Genomic DNA, 27445 nt, shown 5'->3' with positions numbered 1-27445 from the left:
GGTATCGGCTGCGATTTGACGAAGCGACCAACCTGCCCTTCTCTGCCCGATCACCATACCCCTCGTAAAGTCGTCTGTCTGCTGGAAATGCCCCCGTTGACGGCGGCCTGGCATTCTTAGCTATACACGTGTCCTGTGGCACACGACAACACGTTCTACAATGACTGTCGGCTGAGAAATCACGGTACGAAGTGGGCCATTCGCCAACGCCGTGTCCCATTTATCGTTGGCTACGTGCGCAGCACAGCGGCGCATTTCACATCATGAGCATACCTCAGTGACGTCAGTCTACCCTGCAATTGGCATAAAGTTCTGACCACTCCTTCTTGGTGTTGCATTTGCTGTCAGTCACTGTATTTTCGTCGGTCATTAATCAGGTCTAGTATCTCCTGAGTTATCCACTGATTCTTAGTTGATGTTTTCTCCCTTCCTAACATTTCTTCAGCAACCTTACCGACTTCATTTTTCATGACTCTCCACTCTTCCTCTATAGTGTTTCCTTCAGCCTTTTCATTTAGTCCTTGTGCAACATGTTCCTGGAAACAATCCCTCACACTCTTTTCTTTCAACTTGTCGAGATCCCATCTTTTTGCATTCTTTCCTTTCTCCAATTTCTTCAACTTCAGATGGCATTTCAGGACCAACAAGTTGTGGTCAGAGTCCACGTCTGCTCCTGGGAAAGTTTTGCAATCCAACACCTGGTTTCTGAATCTCTGCCTAAACATAATGAAGTCTATTTGATACCTTCCAGTGTCTCCAGTTCTCGTCCACGTATACAGCCGTCGTTTGTGGTGTTTGAACCAAGTATTGGCAAGGACTAAATTATGATCAGTGCAGAATTCAACCAGCCGACTTCCTCTTTCGTTCCTTTGTCCCAATCCAAATTCTCCTACTGTACTACCTTCTCTTCCTTGGCCTACCACTGCATTCCAGTCTCCCATCACAATTAGATTCTTATCACCTTTTACATATTGTATTAAATCTTCTATCTCCTCATATATTCTTTCAAATTCTTCATCATCCGCTGAACTAGTAGGCATATAGACCTGCACTATTGTGGTGGGCATTGGTTTGGTGTCTATCTTGACAACAATAACTCTTTCACTATGCTGGTCGTAGCAGCTTATCCGCTGCCCTATTTTCTTATTCATTATTAAACCAACTCCTGCATTTCCCCTGTTTGATTTCCTGTTGATAATTCGGTAGTCACCTGACCAAAAATCCTGTTCTTCCTGCCAACGTACTTAACTTATACCAACTACATCTAACTTTAGCCTATCCATCTCCCTTTTCAGATTCTCTAACCTACCACAACGATTCAAGCTTCTAACATTCCACGCTCCGACTCGTAGAATGTCAGTATCCATCTTCCTGATGATCGCCCCCTCTCGTGTAGTCCCCACCCGGAGATCCGAATGGGGGACTAGTTTTCCTCCGGAATATTTTACCCGGGAGGAAGCCATCATCAGTACATCATTCGTACAAGGAGAGCTGCATGTCCTCGGGAGTTAGTTACAGCTGTAGTTTCCCACTGCTTTCAGCCGTGTAGCAGTATCAACACAGCTAAGCCATGTTGAGTATCATTACAAGGCCGTATCAGTCAATCATCTAGACTGCCGCTCTTGCAACTACCGAAAGGCTGCTACCCCCCTTTCGATGAACCATTCGTTAGTCCGGTCTCTCAACAGATACCCATCCGGTATGGTTGCACCTGCGGCTCGGCTTTCTGCATCACTGGGACACGCAAGCCTCCCCACTGCGGCAAGGTCACATGGTTCGCTGATAACTATGAGTTAATTCGGATGTCATTCTTCACCTGTGCATTGATGATTGCAGATAATTTACGTGTGATAGTTAATTGTTAAGAAAATATTTTCAGTTATACTAATGTCATCAAGGTCAGAGGGTACAGTTTGTGTAGTTTCCCAATATGTTGAAGAGATTAACAAATAATTGAACAAAAGCAGGTTATTTTGTTCTATGCAACCTCCTAAACTAGCTGTGGCATCGTTGCACTGAACACCAGATGTGGCTTCCAGGAATACACTTTTGTTCACATTATATTTCTAGCTGAACCTTGAGCAACAGATTTATCTTGTGTAGGAGAAGGCAGGACAGAGGTATGTTAAAAGATGACATGGAGTGAAACCTGTCTTGTACTACAGTAGAGTTTTTACTCACTTGTAGGGACTCTATTTATTGGTTATAATGATATGCACAAATAACGAAGACATTCACCCCGCATTGTACAAAAAAATGCTAATTGTTATAGACAAAGCTCTCCAATAAACATTTAAATGATTCTGAAATCTTGACTATTGCATTTTCTTTCTCAGTTGCTTGATGGTGCTGTATGTTCTCTACACAAACACACAGAAAATAATGTGCAATGTGTACTCGAAATGCACCTTCAGATCTACAATATCTAAGGCAATTAGGAAAAATCCGTATCTGTTATCAGTTACAGCAAATGGTAATTATAGATACAGTGGTGTGTATTACACTCTTTGGCAGTGTGAATTCACTACTGATCAAGCTTTATTGGCCAATGTCCAGCATTCATGTGGAAAATGCTGAAAAGTTAAGTCACAGTGGATTTATGAAAGGCCGAGGAATACAACAGTAAGAGGTCTATGTATCTGATGCTGCAATGAAGATACTAATGTGTAAATATTGTAATATTCATATTATGTTTGAGTGATGTAAATGCAGAAATGCATAAAAAGAATGACGCAAAGAAGACATAATTCTAAGAGGCAAATAACAATTAACGATACTCTACATGTCACAAGAAAGGTGAAAAGTGACACAATAGACAAAACATTTCTCTCGAGAAGGTGGATAAGACTGGCTTGAGCGAGGAGATGAATAAGTCAGTCTTTATTGTAAAATGACACTATTTGTAAGTCTATAGTAAGTAAATCCCTGGACTGAGTATCTCAGATGGATAAGGCAATGCCGTTCTGCACCAAAGTGGGCAGGCTCCATCTTCGCTCGATCCGCTGGTATACATCAGCCTGGTGATTAACAAGGACATAAACCAAATGGTGCAGAACAAAATTGCTGTATCTCGGCATCTCTGAAAACAACAGAAGTTGTTGCTGGGATGTATAACCAATAGCATTAGTATTATTCTGTACTTTTTGCACAGGCAAGTACCTGCGTATAAAATAAGATCCCACTTTCTAAAGCAGAACATGAAGAGAAAAAGAAACAAGCTGTGAGAAAACTGATAATTTAACCACATGGGGGAAGCTGTTTCTTAAACGCTGCTTCAGTGAAAATTTTGTGGAATGTTGATTTGCCGTCAATCTATAAATAATGCAGCGGTAGTCTACAGTAATACTCTTAGCATATCCACTGACAGGGTGCAGCAAAGTTGTGCCCACACAGTAGATATTTTAAATGAGATTGTGCCCTCCTTTTTCTTTTTTTTTACAAACTGCTTTATGTCATACTGATACGGACACCTCTAATGGCAATGACGAGATAGTGGGAAGGAAGCGGTCAAGGTCTTAATTAAGGTACAGCCCCAGCATCTGCTTGCTGAGAAAATAGGTTACAGTGGGAAGGCCAACCCAGTTGGACAAATATTTTAAATTACTTCAGAAGAATTGCAATCGCATTGGAAAAACAGGTGGTTCTGGCTCCATTCAGCTGTCTGTATACAAGAATATCTTTATGATCTGGGTGAGTATTTCAGAGTTAGATGATGTCAGCAATGATGTAAAATATTACAAGGATCTGATAAACAGGGATGACATTGCAGAATGCAGTGAAAGTACATTATTAATGAAGTTTTAGCAGTTTTGATAGACAATACTAAATTAGCATTCAAGTGTTTGCAAGCATTATGGCTTGTGGCATGTAATGTGAATAGTGAGAGAAGCTTCCTGTCACACAACTCTGCAAACTGATCATTTTTAGACCATGCATAGTTAGTATTTTGAAATGGAAGGAGTGACAAATGCATTAACTTACATTACAGGGCAGATCACCAAACTCCAATTTGAGAAATTAGCCATTTATATCTTTAGTTCTATAACTTTTCATACTGCATTGTTCAAAGATTTAATAAATAGGAGACATTAAACCCTTATCACAAAATGAGTCAGATTTAGCCATACAATAAGAAAAATTTCACAAGAAACATTGATCAGTATGAGAATTTTCATAAAATATCTACCAGATGAAATGGTGTCAGTCAACAGTTTTACTTCACCAAAAAATAAAGCCACAGCTCATTTTGCCTTGGCAGTAAGATAATCAACCCTGTTCCAAAATTACCTGTACCTGTCAAACTCTATACACCAGAAAGCAGTAAAAAAAAGTAAACCCAATGAACATTCTTAGCAGTAACTTTATTTTGGAATTACAAAAGTACCAATGATAGTCAGAGAAAAAGACATACTGTGAAATAACAAGCACTCTTACTGTACTTCTCTATTTAGCTGCCTGTTACGATCCTTTATATGACTTGACCTATGCCTCATTAAAGTGCGTCGGGAACAAAACGTAGCACCACACGTAATGCAGGAATGGGCATTTTGCGCTGAGTGAGTCAACATATGCAACCTAAGCAGTTTTCGAATTCGGAAGGTCTGATCACACAGAGTACAAGCAAATGGACCTGCTGTGGTATGAGTCTTCATATGATCGACGAGTCCACTGCGCAAGTAATAACTCTTATCACAAAGTTTACAGCAATAAGGCCTCTCTCCTGTATGAATTAAAGTATGTCTCCTTAAACCCCCCCTATCCTTGTAAGTTTTGCCACACGTCGAACAGGAATATGGTTTCTCTTCGGTATGGACCCGGCTATGCTTCACAAGCGAAGCTTTATCAATGAATGTCTTACTACACAAAGCACAAGCAAATGCTCTCTCTCCTGTATGAATTACAGTGTGCCGCCTCCAAGCTCCTAAATCCTTAAAGCCCTTACCGCATGTAGAGCAGGAATGTGGTTTCTCTTCCATATGAACTTTATTGTGTTTGAGGAGCGAAGAACTGTAAGTGAATGTTTTGCTACAGATTGTACAGGCAAATGGCCTTTCACCTGTGTGCTTGCGCATGTGGACAATTACATGGGAATGACTCGGAAACTTCCTACCGCAGACTCCACAAACAAGTTTACTTTCTTCAGCATGCAGTAACATATGATATAACAGGAGCTGTTTTTCATTAAATGCCTTACCGCAAACATCACAGGTATGATAAACGTGTTCTATCAACGGGGACTCTTCTACAGAACCTTTTCCTTTAGAGTTCATCTCCTGTGAGGTCTTGGACGAATTAATTTCTTCAATTTCAGTAACACTAGAAATAGAGTAGAAAGATACGAAATGGTTACAGGAAACTGAACAGCTACTGAATATACAGTAACTTATATCTGCATATGAATTATTGCGGGTATTTAAAAATAACAAGCAGAATATTACAATTTAACATGACCAGCAAATAAGAGAATATATCAACAAAATGAAGTAAAGAGATTCCCATATTCCAATTGCACAAACACAACAACATACACATCCAAAATGCTCCATTAAAGATAGAAAAAGTATGGAATTTTCCCATATCTGCTGGTTGTCAAAGTTGTCAGCAATTCCCAATCTGGGTGGGAATCATCGCTCCTCTAGCTTGGACTGTGATTGCGTTACTAAAAATGTCCATTTATACACAACAAGGTATGCTACTAACCACCTAAGACCCTTCCACAGTATAACTGTGCATCTGGGAGCCAATTCCATTAGCGTCAATCACAGATAATTGAAAAAGACAAGGAAGGGACGATAAAACTTGTGTAACTATTATTTTATTTGTGATTATCCACGTGGATATTGAAATTAGTGTCATATAAATCTATTTATACAATAAAACCCGTCCTTAAGAGAAACCCAAAAAAAATTTCTGCTGTATTCATAAATGCAGTTAAAAATAACTAAAAAATGGTGAGTACACACCTCTGTTTGATAATCCAGCACTATATTGTGTGATAGTAGTGACTGTAATCAGACCTTTACATGGACTACGCTTAACAGCTGTAACACAAATCTGTTGTAATTTAGAACCTCCTCAAGTGGATACATGTTGCATTTTTTATAGAAATACTGTACAGTACGGTTGTATGCTTCCCTAATACCAAAATTCTCAATTAAAATACAGTCACAGCAAACAATGTCAAACAAATCTGAATCATTTTTCAGAGACTGAATGTTCTCTGCATATTGTAATGGTTATAGCGTCCGCCATGCCATGTCGCTATGCGCCGAGCTCGTCACCTATTGCCCCACCCCCTTAGGCTCAGCGCGCCAATCGTGAGTAGGATATAAGTGCTGGGCGGGCCCTTCTCTTTTCTGTCCGTGGTCGCGCCGCATGGGACGACGGAAATTACTCGACGATTAATCTGGAGTCTTCCATCTCGCGAGGTTCCTGGATACATCTAGCATCTGGACTCTTCCAGAGGAGTGACTTGCCTGGAGTCAGTGAGAGTTCGCTGGAGCGCAGTCAGTGATATCCTGTCAGCCTGTTGGAACCGAGGACTCGTTCCTGTTTCCCAGACGTAGTGTGTGTGTGTGTGTCCCTTGAGGCCGGCTGCTAGAGAGGAACCTTGGGTGTTCTGGAGCAGAGCGAAGGGAACACTGGGCGCCGACGTGAAGACAGCGGAGTTCGACGGATTGAGTGAACAGCGGATACTATCCCGACCTGCGAGACTGACGTGTAGGCTGTGGACCGTGACAGCGCTAACGAGTGTGACCGAGTGGCTGAGTGAGTGTAGTGTAAATAATCGATGACTGTGTGTGTGTCATTGTAGAAGGACATGATAAACTAAGAGAGTAAGTGTGTAAGTGTGTAACCGTGTACTTGTGTAAGTTGTGGCTCGGCTATCGTCTGTGTGTGTGTGTGTAAATCGGTAGTTGTAGTGCTTAGTTAATAAATCATAGAAATAGGACGTTACCAGGTCTTATTTACCCCGCCAACACGTTACAATGGAACGATGTCACGTTACATAAATCATCTTCGTTCTCGTCTTCGCCATCAATTTCTGTTCTTTTCCTTGAAGGTGATGGGTGACAAACTAGCATTCCCTCTATCTCAACTTTTAGATCAATAGTCATGTAACCTTCTCCACTGACACTACCAAAATTACAGTTTGACAGTTTGTTGTAGGAATCAGTTTCTCGGCCATCTTAGATCCATTTCGAATACACATCTACTGAAAAGGATTAGGAAGGAACTTATTTTTTTCCATTATAGTTGGAAAATATACTTTCATTTCCACATCAGACAAGTTCTGCTAAATACAGGTAAATTTACATGAATATTAAATCAGAATTCACAGACAGGGAAAATTTTCCAATAAGGACAGTCTTTCAGTTCATAAAGGTCCTGTTAATGGCAGGTTATACTGCAATTCAGAATGTTAATTGGCACATGATAATACCCTTGAGAAATAACTCAACTGCCTTGCATTGAGTATTTGTATGGAGCAAGTGGGTCCAGTGCAGACATGTTTGTCATTTGTTTTGCTCGTGTGCATGCCCTGTGCATATATTTTGAGTCGCTTTGTGAACTTCAACCAAGATGGGTGTATGTAGTGGTGGCTTTCACAAGCCAGCATTGAAGATGATGTTAAAGAGTCCAACCTACTGAATGAAACCGCCTTGATAGAGGCAGAATATGGAGATTTTGTACTACTTCCTGTCCGATTTAATTTGTCTATTTTTTAACAACTTCATTGCGGTGGGATTAAGCAGTCCATGACAACGTGCTGATCAATTATGGGTTCAACGTACATTTGTGTAAGGATATGACGAGACCAGCTTTCAACCAGGAGCGTGTTTCTTATACTATGTACATCGAGTTTTAATAAAAGAAGAAATTGCCGCAGGACACCACACCATAAGAGTGATGAATCACGATAACTTAATATTATTACCAACATGAAGGATACGCTGGTTAGGTAGTGGTATGCAACAGGAGTGGCCACGAGAAGGAAACGTAAACATGACACCAAACACAACGCGCATGTGGAAAGCAAACAGGAGCACAAGAGGTGGGGAAATAACAGGTTTGCTACCATACAGGATGTACACTATGCTAAAGATTAAATATGAGAATAATGTAGAGATATTTAAAGAGGATGAAAATGTGACAGTAAATTCAAAAGAAAAACATTATTTCCATGAAAATGCACATTAAATTAACAATCTTGATGTTGGTGTGCATCACGCCATGTTACATCAAGTCAACACTAGAGCGAATAATCTAATTTTAAAATAATTAATTTTCAAAATCAATCTACAACCTAAGATTTAAAATTAAAATACCTCTAAACCAACTGTATTTACCTTGTGACATCGAGCTTTTCAGAACCTATCACACATTCATCAGAGGCCTCCCTGACAATAAATAATATTTAAGGACATGCAGTAGTTCATTAAATAATAATAATTTATAATTAATCAACACATTGCTAGGGCTTCAGACAAATATAAATATACCAGATCCAATATACTGCCATTAACAACACTCGACAATAACCATATACCTTTAAATCACCATAAATTCACGTAATAAAATTAGTTAAGTGAAAAATCAATTTTAAACTGGCTCATAACACACTGAACCACATTCATATTACAACTAATAGCTTTCAAAATACTTACTCAAGTTTACAGAAACAAAGCCGTCAAAGCAAAAGAAGTCTTGCCATGCCTATTCACGATATAATCTGTGACAGTTACCAATGATGCCATGAGAATATGTGGCAAAATAAAATAACTGAAAGAAACTCACACCAATGTTTACGTAACAACGACTGAGTGAGACAAGGATTGTTCATAAACATCGTCAAGTCCGGGGTAATGCGTCCGCCTGTCACCCGGCGGCCCCGCGGTGTAGGGGGTAATGCGTCCGCCTGTCACCCGGCGGCCCCGCGGTGTAGGGGGTAATGCGTCCGCCTGTCACCCGGCGGCCCCGCGGTGTAGGGGGTAATGCGTCCGCCTGTCACAATCAACACGTTACACATCCGCCATGCAGCGTTCTCACATCTTCCTAAATACTAAACACCTTCAGCTATCCAAAGCACACATAAATAATCATACCAGCAAATATATACCCTCCTTCGCTATGGTATTCTTCATCGTATACAGATTTCTCTACCAATTACAGTAAAGGCAGTAAGATTATATTAAATTGCATGTCACTGAGCGCTATCCAAGAAAAAATGGGAAGATTTCTTTTTTACTAGGGGCTTTACGTCGCACCGACACAGATAGGTCTTGTGGCAACGATGGGATAGGAAAGGTCTAGAAGTTGGAAGGAAGCGGCCATGGCTTTAATTAAGTTACAGCCCCAGCATTTGCCTGCTGTGAAAATGGGAAACCACGGAAAACCATCTTCAGGGCTGCCAATAGTGGGATTCGAATCTACTATCTCCCGGAAGCAAGCTCACAGCCGCGCACGCCTCTACGCGCATGGCCAACTCACAAAAATGGGAAGAAAGCGGTATGTCGTTTCCGATATAAGGTAGGCATTGGGGAAGTTTTGTTGACAGTGGCAGACCACACTTCATACTGCCAATCACAATCGAGTTTGGGAGTTTCTACTATAACGGCAGGCTCACCTCGCTCCTGCCATTCACAGTAAAGATGGAGGGTTTTCATTATAAAGACAGGTCCCTTCTCCTAATGCCAGTTACAATCAAGCAAGAAAGATTAGATTATAATCGAGAAATGCAGCGCTATCTAATGTATCAACAGTCGAGACACGATAATAAGTTGTAGACTTCTCCAAATTGAACGGCGATTTTGCTATCAATGTGATGTTTGGAAAAGGTTAAATGTAAATAAGAAAATTAACAATAACTAAATTAATCAGAAAATATTCTGATATCGATTGGCTGATAATTAACAAAGATTAGAAATCATTAAATAAGAAAAATGCTGGTATTCTTTTAACAAATAATAAATAAGTAATTGGAAAACAATGAATTAGGGAAAAAGACAAAGTTGACCTCCGTACCTTTCTACCAGAAATAATTAATAGGTAATATAAAATATGATCGATCACGTAAAACTAATTATCCAAGTAAATTACTATTTTCAGTAAACAAGATTATAGTTCAGTTAAATACTAAGCAGAACGCTTCTCTTCGTCACCTCGAGTAATTTATACAATGTCCACCAAGGGGCTGTTTCCAAGATCAATAAATAATTAATGTAGAAGTTTACACACCCGCCCCGATCAAGCGAAAAGGTAATTCATACTTAAAGCTTGGCAAAAAAAGAATTAACCAAGAAAAGTAGTCAGCAAGAACCACCCAACAAAAATATTATCAGAGAACCACGCACGAGCCGCGTATCGGTTTACTTAATTCAATTTCCAACAACAATACCGGCAACATGACGTTGCCACGGTAACAGGCAAACAAAACGCAAGGCCTCCTTCCAGAGCTAGGAGGAGAATAAACAGTAGCAAGGAAAATAACCCGAAAACCACAGCAGAAATAATGCATACCAAATAGAGCGGAATGTTACACAGAATTACGAACAGAAAACCCCAAGAGAAAGCAGGTAAGCTCAATACCCGCCACCTTGGTTCACACCAAAAATATTACAATACTGCCCAGAAATGAACATTATAAATTTTGAAATTAAATTTTCTAATCCAGTCCACCGTGCATTTTCCACGCTCAGAAGAATATTTAGTTAGAAGAACCCATTTTCCGAATCTCACTAACTCGCACGACGCGAAGTCCGAATTCGGTGAAAAAATTATTATTATTATTGTTATTATTATTATTCATATCCAGATGAAAGTAGATTAAACTTTCCTTCACGGGGAATGAAAGAAATAATAGCACCATTACGTACCTTGTTAGATACTCCATTTTAGAAAATCCAAACCTGGTCATTGTTGGTCGAGATTACCACGAGGCCACAAACTAATCTCGCTACGAAGAATCCAGAAGAAGCTTTCACCAAAATGATATTGTTAAGGTAACGGTAGAAGGTCAACTGCAAGTTTAACAGGGATACATCCCCGTACCGGCTCCTCGTTGCGAGCAATCACGCCAGGTGGCTCAGTGCAGGAGTGAACTCCACATTACCTAACTACCAGTACAAAAGGTTGTTGGGGAGGCTCGACACTCTCACAAGATGCCGAAGGACCTACATTACAGCAGAAGAGAGACACAAGCCTATCAAAGACCGTTTAATCCTGTTAATGTGTGCCAATGCGAGCGGACCTGCTTGTGTATCATTCCGATAATCCATGAGCCTCCGGAAACGCAAGGTGCAGAAGAGCCAGTTAAATGTTATGTGGAGGTCCAACACTAAGGCTTGGGTCACTCGTATTTTCTTCGTTGAATGAATGAGATCTTTAGTCCTGTAGTGAATAAACTGTCATTCAAAGTCTTGCTGGTTACGGACAGTGCTCCAGGCCTTGAGGACGACACTACTCCAGCCTATGCATCACAAACTTAAAGAAGCTATACACCAAAGCACTATTTCAGCGATGCTTCAAAGTGACAGAAGGAACAAACCTACGCTCCGAGAGTTTGGGAGAAACCTTTTCCACATCCTGAACTGCCTGAAGATCATCGATTAAGCCTGGGATGGGGTCACCAAGAGAACTCTCACTTCTGCTTGGGAGAAGCTGTGGCCTGACTGTGTACTTGGACGTGACTTGGAGGGGATTGTAGGTGACAATGAGCTGCCGATTGTCGATGAAATTGTGTCCTTAGGGAAGACCATGGAGCTGGAGGTGAATGACGTGGACATTCAAGAGCTGGTGGAAGAACATAGACAGGAAGTCACCACCAACAAACTGATGGACCTGAATCGCGAACAAAAGGAGATTATGGGGATCTCATCCGGAGAAGGGGAGGAAAAGTCAATGGAACCTCTCACTTCAACTGAGATTCGGGAGAAGTGCAAAATGTGGGAAACGGTGCAAAGTTTTGTAGAAAAACACCACTCGAATAACGCTGTAGCAGTGCGAGCGATGGATCTGTTCAATGACAATGCAATGTCACATTTTTAAGAAATCCTCACAAAGAGGAAAAAGCAAGCGTCATTGGACAAGTTCCTTGTTAAAGTTGCACGAAAAGAAAACAATTCCAGTAAGCCAACAGACAGCACTGATGCCATCTGTCGTCTCCCTCTCGCAACTTTTGCAATTTAATTTGCTTAGGTTATATTTTGTTCTAGAAATGTTATTTTTGTGTTGTGGATGAATCACCCGCGTTTCAATTGTTTCTTATAGGAAAATTTGCTTTGATATACCAGTGCATTGGATTACAGGCAAGTTGCCAGAAGGAATTATGCACGCAATCCAAGGTTGCACTGTAAGTCCCCCAACTTCTTGTACAAGACGTTTTAATTTTTATATGATAGCGTTCTTGAAGGCACTTCATTTAAATTCACGGGGATGAAGTGTACCTTCAGGTATAAAACTAATTCTCCATTTTGGTGACTGATTTCAGTTGCTTCTTTATTTGACTCAGGGGGTTCAAGGTATGTCACACTCTGTGGATGCACCCCATGCTCTTATGGGGGTGTCTGCCCCAGGGAGGTCAGAGCATTCATAAACCCAAGAAATCAACGGAGGTCATAGTAAGATTCCAGATAATGAACAAAATTCAGATTTAAACTTCGGATCTAAATAATGTAGATCAGATTAGGTTCAGACTGGACAATCTAACTAGATGATACCTTAAGTAGAACGTTGTACTGATGATATGCTACTAGTTTAATATGATGCTTAGAGGAATAGACCAAGAATCAATAAGAAAAGTAGGTTCAGAATGTTAAAAATTGTCAGGTTTATTGCACGTTATTCATCTGTCCTAATTTTGTCCCTATTTTTTTAAAATCGGTTCAAAACAAGAATGTATTGTCGTACCGGCATAGAAAGACACAATATAAATCCAACATTCTATGGATCAGGAACGAAATTAAATTTCTTTACAGGAAAAAAGCATTACTTAACACTCAGTTATACGAGGCCCATCTCATCGCGCCTGCCTCCATTGCCCCATTACAATAGAGTTCGTTTCAAAATTACGTAAATGATAAAATCGCTTACCTACTTGTGGATAAACAGAACAAGTTAGTCAACAAAACTAATACACTTAGGCGCAATAGTAAGAGAACTGAGACTGATTCTCCCTCTTCATAATAATCAGACTCATTCAAGCATTCCTGTATTTCAAGAGCCGGTTATTAATCTTTCAGAGACTTGTTTTGATAAGTCCGAAATAAGTGTTATGGAGAAAGGTCCCAAATTCAATTGGCCCGTTCAATTTAAACTTAAAGACGCGATCACGATCACGGCGGAAGCTGAAAGTGCAATACAAAAGTTACCGATATAGAACCAGACACGAGATTTAATACAAAGAAAAAACTTTCTAATTTAATAAATAATAACAAAGATAGAGTTTCTACACATCATAACCAAACAATAGCTTCATTGAAACAGAAAATTAAGGAGAATGGTTTGATTGTGACTAAGGCGGATAAGGGGAATGAGACGGTCATTATGAATAAAGAATCATACATACAGAAAACCGAAACCTTTTTCGCAGAGAATTCATTCAAAATTATAAATAAAGACCCGACGAATACCATCCACAGAAACTTAAAGAAACTTCTTAAACAATCTTCTTTCATCCTTAATGAAAGAGAATCTCAAAAACTTATTAATATGAACCCGGGTATTCCGACGGCTAAGGTACCTATAAGACCCATCATTAATTTCAGAAAGAGCCCTATATCTAAGTCGTCCAAATTTACACAATTTCTTAAAAAAACATTATAGATTTCACGGTAATAGGTCTATTAAGAATTCCAAAGAATTTTGCGATCGTATTGCAATCAAACCATAAGAGTATTCATTCGACGTCAAGAATATGTTCTCGAATATTCCAGTATCAAAAACGTTACATCTTGTAAAGAATAATCTACTTAAATACAGTAATTTGAGTAGGCAAGAGATAGCTGATTTTATTAATATTTTGGAGTTCGTCGTCGCTAATAATTACTTTACCTTCAACGGTCAAATATATAAACAGGAAGGTCTTCCTATGGGGGCTCCAGCTTTGGGAATTATGGCGGAAATGTATATGGATTTTCTTGAAAATAGGAAAATGAACAACATTAAAGGAATAATAAGCTGGTTGAGATACGTAGATGATACGTTTACAATAATTGACCATAGCATTACTAATGTACAGGAGGTATTAGAACAATTAAACAACATGGACTCGCAGATTAAATTTTCTTTCGAAAGTGAAAATAATAAAGCATTAAACTTTCTTGACATTACAATTATTAATGACTCTAATAATCTTAGGTTTAAAATATTTAGGAAACCTACTCAAACGGCAAACGTAATTAAACAAAATTCCGTACACCCGGCAGCAGATAAGAGAGCCTCCTTTTGTAGTATAATTTATAGAGCTTATAATATACCCATGTCAGAAGCAGATCGTAAAAATGAATTGGATACTATTTATTTCATAGCAAAAAGAAACGGGTTCAACAGGCAATTTGTAGATAAAATTATTAGCAAAATTGAGAAAAATCATTTTCCACATTAACCAAGGATACCAAAAAGAAAGAAGATAGTTACGCCCTTTTTACTTATAGTCACAGTAAAATATACAAAATCACGAATGTTTTCAAGAAACTTAATATGAAAGTTTCTTTTAAAACAACCAATAACAACACTCATCTTCTCTTCCATCAGCACACTATCAATAACGGCATCAGGTGTTCACAAATTAAAGTGCCAGCAGTGTCCCGCCAATTATATTGGACAGACAGGCCGCAATTTTAACATCAGGTATAATGAACATGTTAATGCGTCAAAGTACGGCAGATTCTCAGTATTCGGTGCTCATATGGACGATACCAATCACACATTCACGGGCATACAACAAGACCTTCAAATTCTCCACTTATGTAAGAAAGGAAATTTATTGAATATTTTAGAAAACATCTTTATAAATATTGATCAAAAATGCAACCCGACTTATAATCTTAATGAGATATCTCAGGATATCAATATACTTTTCGAGGAGTTAATCAATAAATTCTTTTCACGAAGGCGCGTGAGTAATACGTCATCTCACGCCTCTTCCCTTACGCCAAATTCCTCTCAACCTCCCCTCACAGTCAGTCATCAACGACCTTCGAGGACGTCGCTCAGTTAGCCTTAACACTTGAGGTGTAGTGGTCGATGTAGGACGGGCAAGGTGAGTGACGGGATGGGCACTTAGTTCACATTTTAACGGCATTTTATTCTTCAGTTCATTCATATTTTCTTTTTCTTTTTAGGGCCCTACTGTCAACACATAATCAGGTTCAACTTGCATCAATATATCTCCACCTCCTAATCAAGAAATCTATCATAATGAGGCATCACCACAACACTGTTTTATGTACAATATGCACATAATTTTATTTGCATAGCCACTTACGGTGTTTTATAACTGACAATTCGTTGTTTTGAACAACAGTTTTAACATATGATTTTAATTGGACTTCATGCTTCATATCACGTTCACACCGCATCATTTTAACATTGAAGATTGACAAGACGCTATCATGCCGCGTCACAGTATACAAAGACCTTGCATTTACTTATTTTAATGTGTCCTCGCCTTATTTTTAATGTAATGTATTTGTATTTGTGACTGAAGATGTCCTATAAGAGGACGAAACATGTTTCACGAGTGTAATTTAATGTAGTCTTTGTAATAAAGACAATTACAGTATTGTAAAGGTGGAATTATAAAATCTAAATTTTCACAAGTTGTCAGGTTTAGACGATTACTGACCAGTTTAACTCATATGAACACATATTAAAGAAGAAATTAACCCATTTCAATTATGCATTTGAAGCAGGCAGAATGTAAGATATGTACCCTAGTTGTACAAATGAAGAGTAAGCGTTTCAGTTTATTTTATCACAGAAAATAATTTGTACATACAGAGCCACAGTTTTCTCTTCCTATTCTTTTTTTCAAATCATTGTTTAATAAATAATTAGAAGTAACGATTAACTTCACATATTATTTATAAGGATTATGATAGAATAAGTTATCTAGAAAGTTATCTAGAAATAAGGTTTCGCACATACGAGTAGGATATCATTGCCAAGGTGTGTCGGATGGAGACGTCCATGGCAAAGATTGAAATTGATGATGTAGTATTCGATACGTCAGAAAGTCGTTCATTTTTAGATTCCACGTTAAATCGAACCAAACTATGACAGTCCCTCAGAAGCTGGCTGGGAATCCTTTACGTCGACCTGGACGCAGACGGGGTAAAGTAGTGAACTTGCACTGCCAAAGAGTATAATGCGAACTGCTGTATCTACGAGGGGTCTTGCTGCGACCAAAATGCCATTTGCTGTAATCAATAACAGATATAGATTTTTATCGATTGACTTATAGATCACAGAACTGGTTACACGTACTTCTGGTACACAGTGCGCATTGCATTGTGTGCGATTGTGTAGAAAATATCCAGTACTATCAAAGAACTGAAAAGGAATCTACAATAGTTAAATTCACAGAAGCTTTTAAACATTTACTGAAGAGGTTTTTCGATAATATTTCGTATTTTTCGTATCAAATGGGGTATATTTCATGGTTATTTATGAAATTTATGCAATAAATCAGATTTTGTGATATTTTGCAAGTTCATTCTGCTAAAATATGCTACTTTAAGTACCTAGAAAGCCATGTATAGGCAAGAAAGAAGATATGAAAAAGATTTGGGCGCATCGCTATTACCGAAAATACGGCTCGGTGTCATTGAAGGTGACGTCAGCCTTGTGACACTTAAAATAACACTCCTGTAGGACACAATTCTGGCACCTCAGCATCTATGAAAACTATCGAAACTAGTTAGTGCCAATGTGTTTGTTCGGTATTTCAGTCACTAGAGATTCACTTGATAAGCCCCGATATCTGCACCATCAATACCAAGTCAGCGGATGACAAATCAAATATTTTTTTGTAATTTAATACATGATATGATGCCCTAGTTGGCTTGGTAGAGGTTTTCTCATGGCCAGCGCCACATACAGCCTCGTGATCAGTCCGCCATCCCATCTTGCTCTGTATAAAGAAAGAGTACATCTGTACTGGGTAATGAAATGAAACGGTGTATGGCTTTTAGGGCCGGGAGTGTCCCAAGACATCGCCAGGTGCAGGTCTTCTGATTTGACGCCCGTAAGCGACCTGCTCCGTCTTGACGAGGATGAAATGTGATGATGAAGACGACACGTACACCCAGACCCTGTGCTAGAGAAATTGACCACTTATGGTTAAAAATCCCGACCCTGTCAGGAATCGAACCCGGGACCCCTGTGACCAAAGGCTAGACATAGAGCCGGACTAGTGGGTAAAGACTTACCTATTTGAAGGATCTTCAATGATGTCATCAGCCTCAGTTTTTCCATCCTGTAAAAAAAGAAGTTCCAATAGAAACTTATCACCTACAGTTAATAGAATGTAATAACAAATGAAAGTAAGGACTAACAAACATCTGTATGACTGATTAAATTGGATCCACAGCAGACATTTGCTCAATGAATGACTGACTTTAAAATTGGAGACCAAATACGCAACAGCTTAACTTATATATATACGGGGCGATTCAAAATGAACGTGACAATGCTTAGCACGGTGTACAGTAATGAAAACATATGATGACAGAATGCTACTTGAACCGGAAGTTGAATGACTTGAATATCATCATATACGCCAAATCTAAATGTTTATACATTTCTACATATCTTTGAGCGTGATTGTGATGGCGTTCTGTCTGTCTGGACTGATTTGCTCTCCGGAACTACCTGCCGGCTGACATGTCTCTTATGTGCAGCCAGCTAACCCGCAATACATTGCGTACTTAGTGGGTTGCTAAGCAAAGCCCATAGCCGTATCCAAGTTAGCATAACCTTGAATTGTAGCCGTTCTGTCTGTCTGGACTGATTTGCTCTCCGGAACTACCTGCCGGCTGATATGTCTCTTATGTGCAGCCAGCTAACCCGCAATACATTGCGTACTTAGTGGGTTGCTAAGCAAAGCCCATAGCCGTATCCAAGTTGTAGCCGTTCCTACGCGGCAGCTGTCACAAATATGTGCGACACAGATGAGAATATGAGTGCTTACTTCTACTCACCAGAAACCACATGGCCTTGGAGATTTTCCCTTCTTATGCATTTATATTCCGTTTCTGAACGAAGGCTAGTGCTGGCCAAGCTAGCTACGTAGTTGGTTTGTGATTGTACAAGCGTGTGTATAGTCACGCTCTGAAGTGTAATCATGGCATTTAGGAACAACATACTGTAATTGTTGATGAAATTGCTGAGATCCTCTTCAATGAAGACTCCTGAACTACGTGAAAGTGACAGTGATGAAGATTCTCCTGGACACGTGACAGAAAGCACAACGCCCCCCTGCTATCGCATTTAGAGCTAAATGAGCTTTAAATACTGAAACAGAAAACTCTATTTCTCACGGCTGAATTTCTCGAATACCTGTGCGAGCAAACAGATCTGTATGCCAGAGCTGAATCATGTCCAGTGATGGTTTCAGAAATGAGACAATTCCTGGGTTTGATGCATCGCTCAGAATGTACTGGACGTCCCCACTCCTATTTTATCACAAACCATCGTTTCTCCACTTTAGTGATAGCAGCGAATACAGGCACAGCACTGACAGATCATATAAAATTACACCTATTTTACAGAAACTGTGTGACAGATTTACAGAGCTTTACAATACCAAGCAGAAAATTCGTCTGGATGAGAGGATGCTAGCCCGGAGAGGACACCTAAGATTCCGTGTATACAACCCCGGTAAAATAATAAAATATGGGATTTTAGTGAGTGTACATCTTATTATTACCTCGCACCGGCACAGATAGGTCTTATGGGGATGATGGAAAGGGCAAGGAGTGGGAAGTACCCCAGCGTTTCCCTGATGTGAAAATGGGAAAGCACAGAAACCACCTTCAAAGCTGCCGGTAGTGGGGTTTGAACCCATTATCTCACGGTCAACTCTGTCCGTTTAAACGTTTTCAGCTGTCGTAAGTTGTTTTGTTGGTTTATAAATATATCCGGTGATTTATCCTACATGTAGCATTTCCTATTTGTTGTGAACATGTCCAAAAGAATCGTAGATCTTCCGAGTGATGATTTACGGGACGTTGGTTGCAGTTTACAATGTAATGGTGAAATTATCCCACTATTAGATGCTCCAAGCTACCTAGATGCCGAGTTCGAGCTCCGACGAGAGTAGCGAGTCGGCAAGTGAGAGCGATTTGCCTCCTACTCCACCTAGTGACTGGGATGTAACAGGATTTCCAGCTACATACCAAAGTGGAATTCAGGGCGAACTTTTAAATAAAACAGAATCGGACAAAATATTTTAGCATTTCATAGACGATGAACTGTGCAGAGCAGGTACCAGTGTGAGGGACTGGAATCCCAGTAAGAAATAAAATTATTTGGGATCGTTTTTATTCAGGGTTATCCCACCATGTCCCTTCTTGTGAAACTTTCATGTTTCTACCATAACGAGGCTTACGATGGGCGAGCATCCCCGGAACTCTTTTCGTCTATGTACTCACGAAAGTTTACTTTTCTTGAAACGTCGCTTGGGATGGAAAATGTACATTCCAAAGAAGAAAGTTCGTTTCGGGATGGAATCTTTTAAATTATGTGAGGCTAAAGCAGGATATGTGTGGAAAGTGACCTAGTACATGAGGTTTGTGGGGTGAATATTTCTCAGTATACCAACCCCTCGAAAGTTGTGTTTGCTCTAGCTGAAAGTCTTCTAAATATCGGATCTCTTATAGCTCTACATATTTCTTACAGTAGCCCAGACCTTTTTGATCAGCTCAATGAGTTTCAGTCAGACCAACAGAAAGACTCTTCCAAGGACGTCGTGTAGAAAAGTTGTAAAAAGGGGAGGTGGTTTTTGCCTAAGAAAACAAGCTCATGGCCTTGAAGTGGAAAGACAAGAGAGACGTCTGCATTCATGACACTGAAATGCGCACTGTATTACACGTTGAGTGCCATACGACCCCATATGGGTACGTGAGAGTAGCCAAGTCCCCATATGGGGTCGTACGTTCGTTCTAAATCGAGAACTGTGCGAACCCATTTGGGTGCGCAGTAAGTATGTGTTTCGAAGATGTATAAAGTCTCTTCCTGCCATCTGCTGGTCGTCTATTTAAAGTACGTGCATAGTCCACCTTCCATTTCTCAATTCCTGTTTTGGCGCGACCCCATATGGGTACGTCAAGAGTGCTTTGTGGGGTGACAAAGTCATTGTCTATCTCACGCACGGGTTGTTTATGGAAGTGTGCAGTGCTGCGAGTTTCCTTTTCTTCTTTAAGTCGTTACGAGTAAATCGAGCAGTAAAAGACTTAGTGCAGACTGTCTGGACGATATATCGAACAAGTCGGACAATGACGATGTAGACAAAGTATTTAGTTACAGTGATTTTGAACCCAGTATACAGCAACTATCGATCTCACACGTTCAACCACATTCATGAATTACAGTCTTCAGCACACACTTCCCCACTGTACTCCAGGTTTCCAAGCCAGCTGTTGCAACAATTATGACCGTCTTCTACGATGTAGTCACTGGTTTCCCATGTGCACAACCAGCGCTGTCAGCTTCTCTTACTCATATTGAAAGTTATACAAAAAAATTGTATACTTATTCAATATTCCGTAACTACTAATTCTTCTTATAATATTATTCTGTTACATCCTAATTTACCAAATTCACAAGATTTTCACTACTTTGTATAACTATATTCTATACGAAAATTTCCTAACCTAAAATCGGAAGATCGTCATTTACAAACATTTCCTGACCTTAAATCGGTGATCGTACTTTTTAACGGCTCTAGTATGAACAAGATAACATATCTATCATAATCAACAGCATATAACGCGTCCCCGCAAAGGAAAATGTAAGTATGACCGAGCGTCGGGACAGTAACTACTGTATAAGTACGACCCCATATGGGGGCGCGTGTACGTGTACAGTTCGTAATGACCAATACGACCCCATATGGGGTCGCAATATTTTACCTAATATACATAATAAGTTAACCTAATATATCATAAATACATCGTCATATCAGCGATCATTTGCTTGGTTAAGCCTGTGAACGTTATGGCACCAGGGAGTAACTCGATGTTATTAGCTCACGGCACTAGACGGCAATCCTATGAAAATCGGTCTGGCACTCAACGTGTTAAAGAAGAAACCAAAGAGTAGCCGGTCACATGTACTGAGTACAATGACTCAATGGGAGGGATGGCCTTATTGGGTGAGGAAAGGGATGAAGAAGTATTACCACAAGATTTTTAGACACCTACTGGACATTATGATGTTCAATGCTTTCATGATATACAAAAACCTCTGTGGAAAATTCATTCAGCTGGAGTTTCGCATTCAAATTGTGCAGAAACTATTTTAGACGTATGCGAACTCTACTCCTAATGCAGCCTTGCCAATTAAATCAGTGAGTCCCGCATGCATTGATTTATCAATTGAGTTCTCAAGAAGGCAATATCCAGATTTCAGACCACTCTCCAAATCAAGACCACATGCAAATAAGAGATGCATTGTGTGCATGGCAAAGGACCAACGGCAGGACACTCAGTATGTCTCCCTGTTTCAGGCTTTACCCAACAGCTCAAGTATATGCCAGTGTGACTCCGGCTCTGGCTTGGGGAATGTGATAAACTCGTAGTGTACACTCGGTGATGGCTGCTGGCAACTATCAGTGACCATCCTGAGAGAGTTTCTCGAGTCATTTGCGGAAGCTATTAAGTGTAGACAGTGTTGAACAGTGCAGTGTAACTTCGTATAAAATCGTGACAAAACTGTGATGAATGAACTCATGGATTACTTGCTGCACTCTACAATGGCCAGTTATAAGCCGAAAACGTGAGTACATTTTGCTATTTTATTTCAGGGAAACATATTTGAAAGAATGTGTCCCTATTACTTGGAGTACTTGATCATTTGTATTTCAACGAATAATTCATATTGTACCAGGAACGCTGGTCCAGTAATAAATTCCATGTATTTTGAACTTAAAATATGCGCCGCACATCAAAGGAGCGGCTGGCAGCAGCGAGCCAGCTGTGTGTGACGTGAAGCGGATGACGTACGAACCTGCCTCAACTTAGCTGACATAAGTGCGATAACAATGTTCTGTCAACCATAGGTAACTAATGCAGATATCGACCTTTAATTATTATTCTACCGGGAGGTACACCTCTATGCCGCACATTTAAATCTTGCGCCAATAAATGAAATGAAATGTCGTATGGCATTTAGTGCCGGGATATCCCAGGACGGGTTCGGCTCGCCAGGTGCAGGTCTTTCTATTTGACGCCCGTAGGCGACCTTCGCGTCGTGATGAGGATGAATTGATGATGAAGACAACACATACACCCAGCTTCCGTGCCGTTGGAATTAACCAATTAAGGTTAAAATCCACGACCCGGCCGGGAATCGAACCCGGGACCCTCTGAACCGAAGGCCAGTACGCTGGCCGTTCAGCCAACGAGTCGAACTTGCGCCAATAAGAACTTCTCTACAGGAGAAACACTGAACTTGGAAGTAGACCTACTTAAACTTTTCCTCATAGATGTCACCACTAAAAAACTATGATCATGCAACCTGGTGCGAAGTGAAAGAACTTTTTGAAGAAATTTTGTATTCATAAGTTTTTCTTTACTAAATTTCGTTCATTCATTTTTGGGTTGGCAATATTGATCTTTTCTTTCCGCCAGTTTTGAATTCAGCCAATCCTTAATTTCTGTAATTAATTTTCAGCCTATCACAGGTTTCTTCTTCGATTTTGTGTATAACTTTTATCTCCACCAATAACATTCTGTGGGTGTGTCTTCATTATTCATGAAAGGTCGCGAACCTTCCCCGAGGGTTTATAAACAGCGGATTTTCACGTCTTTTAGCCATTTGATCAACATCTAACTTTGTGTGTGTGTCAAGCAGGAGGCGGAGGTGCCTCATTCTTTAGGCAGCAGGTCTTCAGCAAGGTAATGTCCAATTAACATCTTTATTTCTTTGCTAGCTCCACAGTTTAACCTGAGGGAAAGGTCAGAAACATTTACTATGTAACTAGCTTCTCTAGAATGTAAGTTCTGCCGGCTTCATAAACCTTTAACTGTCAATCGGGGATACAGATTGACGTACCCTCTCGAGCTCCCCTGCATATTGGTTTGAGATGACTACGTTTTTAACAGGTTTTCTTCCTTTCCGTAAGGCCTCAAAATTATTATTATACTTGTCACCTCCATAGGTTGGGAACAGTCCCTGTGTCATCGGCCTAGTGCCCCCTAGGTTTTTAGAATTCAGTTCTAGGAGTGCATGTACTCGCCTCCATTCTATTTGGTGTTTTGGGGAATTTACTTAACCATTATTCGTGTTCCATGAAGGCCCAGTAGGTTGGGTACAATATACCCCTGTTTCATTTTTGTAAGTTGTACCCTGATGGCAAGTAATTGTAAGGTTTTGATATTGCCTTGGATAGGCTTGAAAAACTGAGAGCATGTCAGCTCTTTTCAAGTGTTGTAAAAGTGCCTCTGGGAGGTTTGATGTTAAAAATTGGTAGCAAGTGCTCCATGTTTTGAGGGGTGTTCTGCCCTTGCATAAATGGTGAGCCATGTAATTTTGAGCGTGTAGCTCAGGAATTGGGTAGCAAGGGCTTGAAGCCCAAAATCTGTTTATACCACCAATCGCATCTTTCCTAGACTTCTTTATCGCTACCGGTACCCGTTACATTGTTACTTGTTTTTTGTTTTTTAAAGAGAGAAAAATATAAACTTTGTTACAGTTTTAAATTAAATTTTACTTTGTAGTTAGACCCATTCATCCCGGCACCTTCTTTCACCTCTGCTGATCCACGGGTAGCCCCGTAACAATTATTATTATTATTATTATTATTATTATTATTATTATTATTATTATTATTATTATTATTATTATTATTATTTTTGTATGTATAGCTATGAAGTGTTATATCCAGTTAGTATTTGTATTATTATTATGATAAGATCGCATTGTGTGTGAGGTTATGTCATGAAACATGTTGGAAGTTATTGGTTGAAGAGTCATGGTGAAGCTTGTGACCACGTGTGGACATGCTTTTAAGCAGTCAACTGCTTTATTTGTGTTCCAATGTTGTATTCTCCAGGTGCAGCGATTGGCTTTCGTCAAAATGGTGGTTTGTGATGTGACTGTTTTGTTGTGACAGCAGTGATCAAGGTTATGTGTGTTTCATTTGTAAATAAATTGTACCAACTGACAGCATTTCGTATCAGTCATCGAACATTCCAAACCTTCTGTCATGAATAACTTTCCTTTGAATTACGGAAAGAATATAATGACGTCACCATATTCGTAACTTCAATCCCACCAAGTATATTAAAATCTGCAAAGAAGATGTGAAACTAAATAAAATAGCTGCAATTAACACAACTCTGCTATAATAAGGGAGCAGATTTTCAACAGGGTCCCATGGTCGAGACCCGACGGTCGGTTTCTGCAGGTCCACGTCACGATGTATTAAGAGAAGAGATTGAAATATTTCTACAATTAATGAACTTAGACCCCATAGTGTTACGGTAGAACTTGTATTTTCTTTAGTGTTGAACAAAGCGCCAGCCCCGTGGTATAGGGGTAGCATGCCTGCCTCTCACTCGGGAGCTCCTGGTTCGATTCCCGGGCAGGTCAAGGATATTTATCTCGATCTGCGGTCTGCTCTGCGGTCCACTCAGCCTACGTAGTTAGAATTGAGGAGCTATCTGACGATAAGATGGCGGTACCGGTCTAGAAAACCCAGAAAACGACCGAAAGGATACGTCATGCTGACTACACGGCCTCTTGTAATCTGCAGGCCTGCGCAGGCCAGAGCGTGAAGTGTTGTGGGGGGGGGGGATAGAACAAAGCAATGTTATTGACTTATTTCTAGAGCCAATCAACCTAAACTGAGAACAGTGCGGCAGAACTTCCATTAACGTTTCGAGGTGATTGAATACTTGTACAATTTGTACTTCCAGGTAATATAAATATTGTTGCAATTGATAAACACAGAACAGGGCAGTAAGACTTGTAATTTCTTAGGTATCAAACACTCTAAGATGATTGAAATAACTCCGTAAGAGAGCCATCAGACTTGTATTTTCTCCAGCCAAGACTATTTTTCAAATAATTGAAACATTCCTACACATAACAGACTTAGAACAGTGCATTAGGATTTATGTTTATTCAAATGGAATTTGAATCTTAGGAAAGACTTTACTAATGACGGAATATTTACTGTATTGAATTAGGAGGATACTCTCATTTTTCACCTTTGTAAAGTGAAAACCGTCAATACGGAATGATTCTATTATCTTGTAAAAGACTTTATGTGCGAATAAAGCTAGAAGTGTTAGTGAAGAGGCCAGCATGTGAACGAGACTAAGTGTTCAATGCCCTCAGTGTTATATAAACTTGTAAATAATCACCAAGTCATAGGAACCTATTCTTAGAAAACTTAAATGAACTATTTTGTGCCGAGTGCCACGTACTTTAAATCTGCCTGCGAGGTCGATTTCATTGACATTCGACTGCATGAAAGTGTATTTCTTTATTCGTCAAATGTCACAATTTGATTGCATGTTCGTTTCCATGAACATTCTACCGTGTGACTGCACAAGTGTGTGATCCCCAATTTTTAGGTTAGGAAATTTTTGTAAAATAATTTATAATATTAAACTCATGAAAACCATATAATTTTGTTCATTTATAATGTAAAAACGCAATATCACAAGAATTTGTAGTAGGGAATTTTGTATCTGCGTATCTTTATAATGATGTAACTTTAATTTGTGTAAGAGTCTGCACATGGCATGGCGGTGTAGATTGCTCAAGACTGGGCAACATGGAAAACAGTGACTATATTGTAAAGACAGTTGAAGGTATAGCAACAAAGTGGCTTGGAAACCCAGGCTACGGCCAGGCTGAAGAATGGAATTCATCAATGTGAAGTACATGAGTATACGTTCTTATGTCACATCAGCCACTCGAGCAAGGTTGAGTTTACCGAGTGATGCGTGAAGATGTGCCTGTGAGGGCGTTGCTACCGGACGCTATAGCAAGCATATATATAAGTCCGTGTGCGTGTGCGGTAAGTCACTCTGAGTCTCATTCTCATTCAGACCGGTGCAAGGGACCTATTTTGCGCAGTTTCCAATGTGTTATTCTGTTCTTCTTCAGTATCCGACACAGAGTGAGCACTCTATAATTACAGATGCTTACAAGTTTTATGTGGGCATTCTATAAAAAGTCAAATTGTATTCTTCATCCATGAGATAATGTGCAGTGGGTGTGGTGGTGCATGCTGGAGTGGATGTGTGGTTGTGTACAGAGGAAATTGTCGACTGAGTATGCAGTACTTCAGCTGGAGAAACGTGACGGGCCACATTAACCTGTGCTGGAAGCTGGTATGACTCAAGACATCGATGAAGAGGAGTATGAAGAAGGTTACGGATGGTCTTCGTAAAGAAGGGTGTATGCGTACGTAGAGAATGTTGTACTTATCTCTACTAGGTAAGGGGTTTTCTTTTCTAGCAGTAGGCAGTGCAGTGGGACTGTTACCTGGAGGTATGTCATATAAAATGTATATAGTGAAACTAATTATTGTTGGTAGTTTGTAGAAGACTGTCTATTTCCCTTCTGTAAACATGAAAGACGAGTTGGTCTCATCAAGTGATGATTACTGTTGGTTGTTTGTAGATGTTTGTATATTTGCCTTCTGTAAACGGCAAAGACGAGTTGGTCTCATCAGGTGATGATTATTGTTGGTGTTTGTCATATTTTATTTTATTTTGGGAGTAAATTCATGGAGTGAAACTTGATAGTAAATCTTTTATCAGTGGAGTAAGGACGAACCTGCCATGCTACCCAAATTTAATTTCAGGGGTAAACATAACAGGAGCCTCATCAGCCTGGTTACCGTCCCCTTGGGAGAGGGAGTTTTTTCATCCTCTACAGAGTTAATTGTTCCTGTGGATCTTTTTTTGGTGGCGCCCAATTTCGTTATGTATATTCCATTCTACTTACAATTCATCCCTTTAGTATTTTCAATTACGCCAAGATGTTACATAATATTCTACACTTTTGAGTGAACTGTTTATTGGTGTTATAGAAACATTTTATCCTCGACTTCATCATTTCATTTATTTTCCTCTGTGCAGAAGATGCACCTCAGATCAACACATCCAAGGGCTTAAGTACGTGTGTTCACGCCATTCTTCCAAGTGAGCGATCTCAACGTACCGGACTACTAGACTTCCTACACCTTCCAGTCCTTCCCAAA

The 27445-nt window shown here is 39.8% G+C and overlaps 1 protein-coding gene across 7 annotated transcripts in view; it reads right to left on the bottom strand.

The window, feature by feature from the left end:
- The window catches only part of LOC136875818 (oocyte zinc finger protein XlCOF6), a 299457-nt gene that overhangs the window by 186673 nt on the left and 85339 nt on the right, over positions 1–27445 (bottom strand). For 5 of the 7 annotated variants that reach the window (XR_011018443.1, XM_067149430.2, XM_067149428.2 and 2 more), the window contains 2 exons: positions 17433–17479; positions 4390–5316 (listed from right to left, as the gene is read on the bottom strand). Coding sequence is in view for 5 of the 7 variants with exons in the window: in XM_067149430.2 (XP_067005531.2) it covers positions 4431–5316; positions 17433–17479 (933 nt within the window). In the remaining 2 variants the exon portion in view is untranslated. Of the gene's footprint in view, positions 1–4389; positions 5317–17432; positions 17480–27445 lie in introns of those variants that run through there. The other 2 variants (XM_067149431.2, XR_010860521.2) reach the window with 2 other exon arrangements.

Source organism: Anabrus simplex, chromosome 6, assembly GCF_040414725.1.
Source record: "Anabrus simplex isolate iqAnaSimp1 chromosome 6, ASM4041472v1, whole genome shotgun sequence".
NCBI lineage: Eukaryota > Metazoa > Arthropoda > Insecta > Orthoptera > Tettigoniidae > Anabrus > Anabrus simplex.
This window is presented reverse-complemented; position numbering and strand designations above follow the sequence as displayed.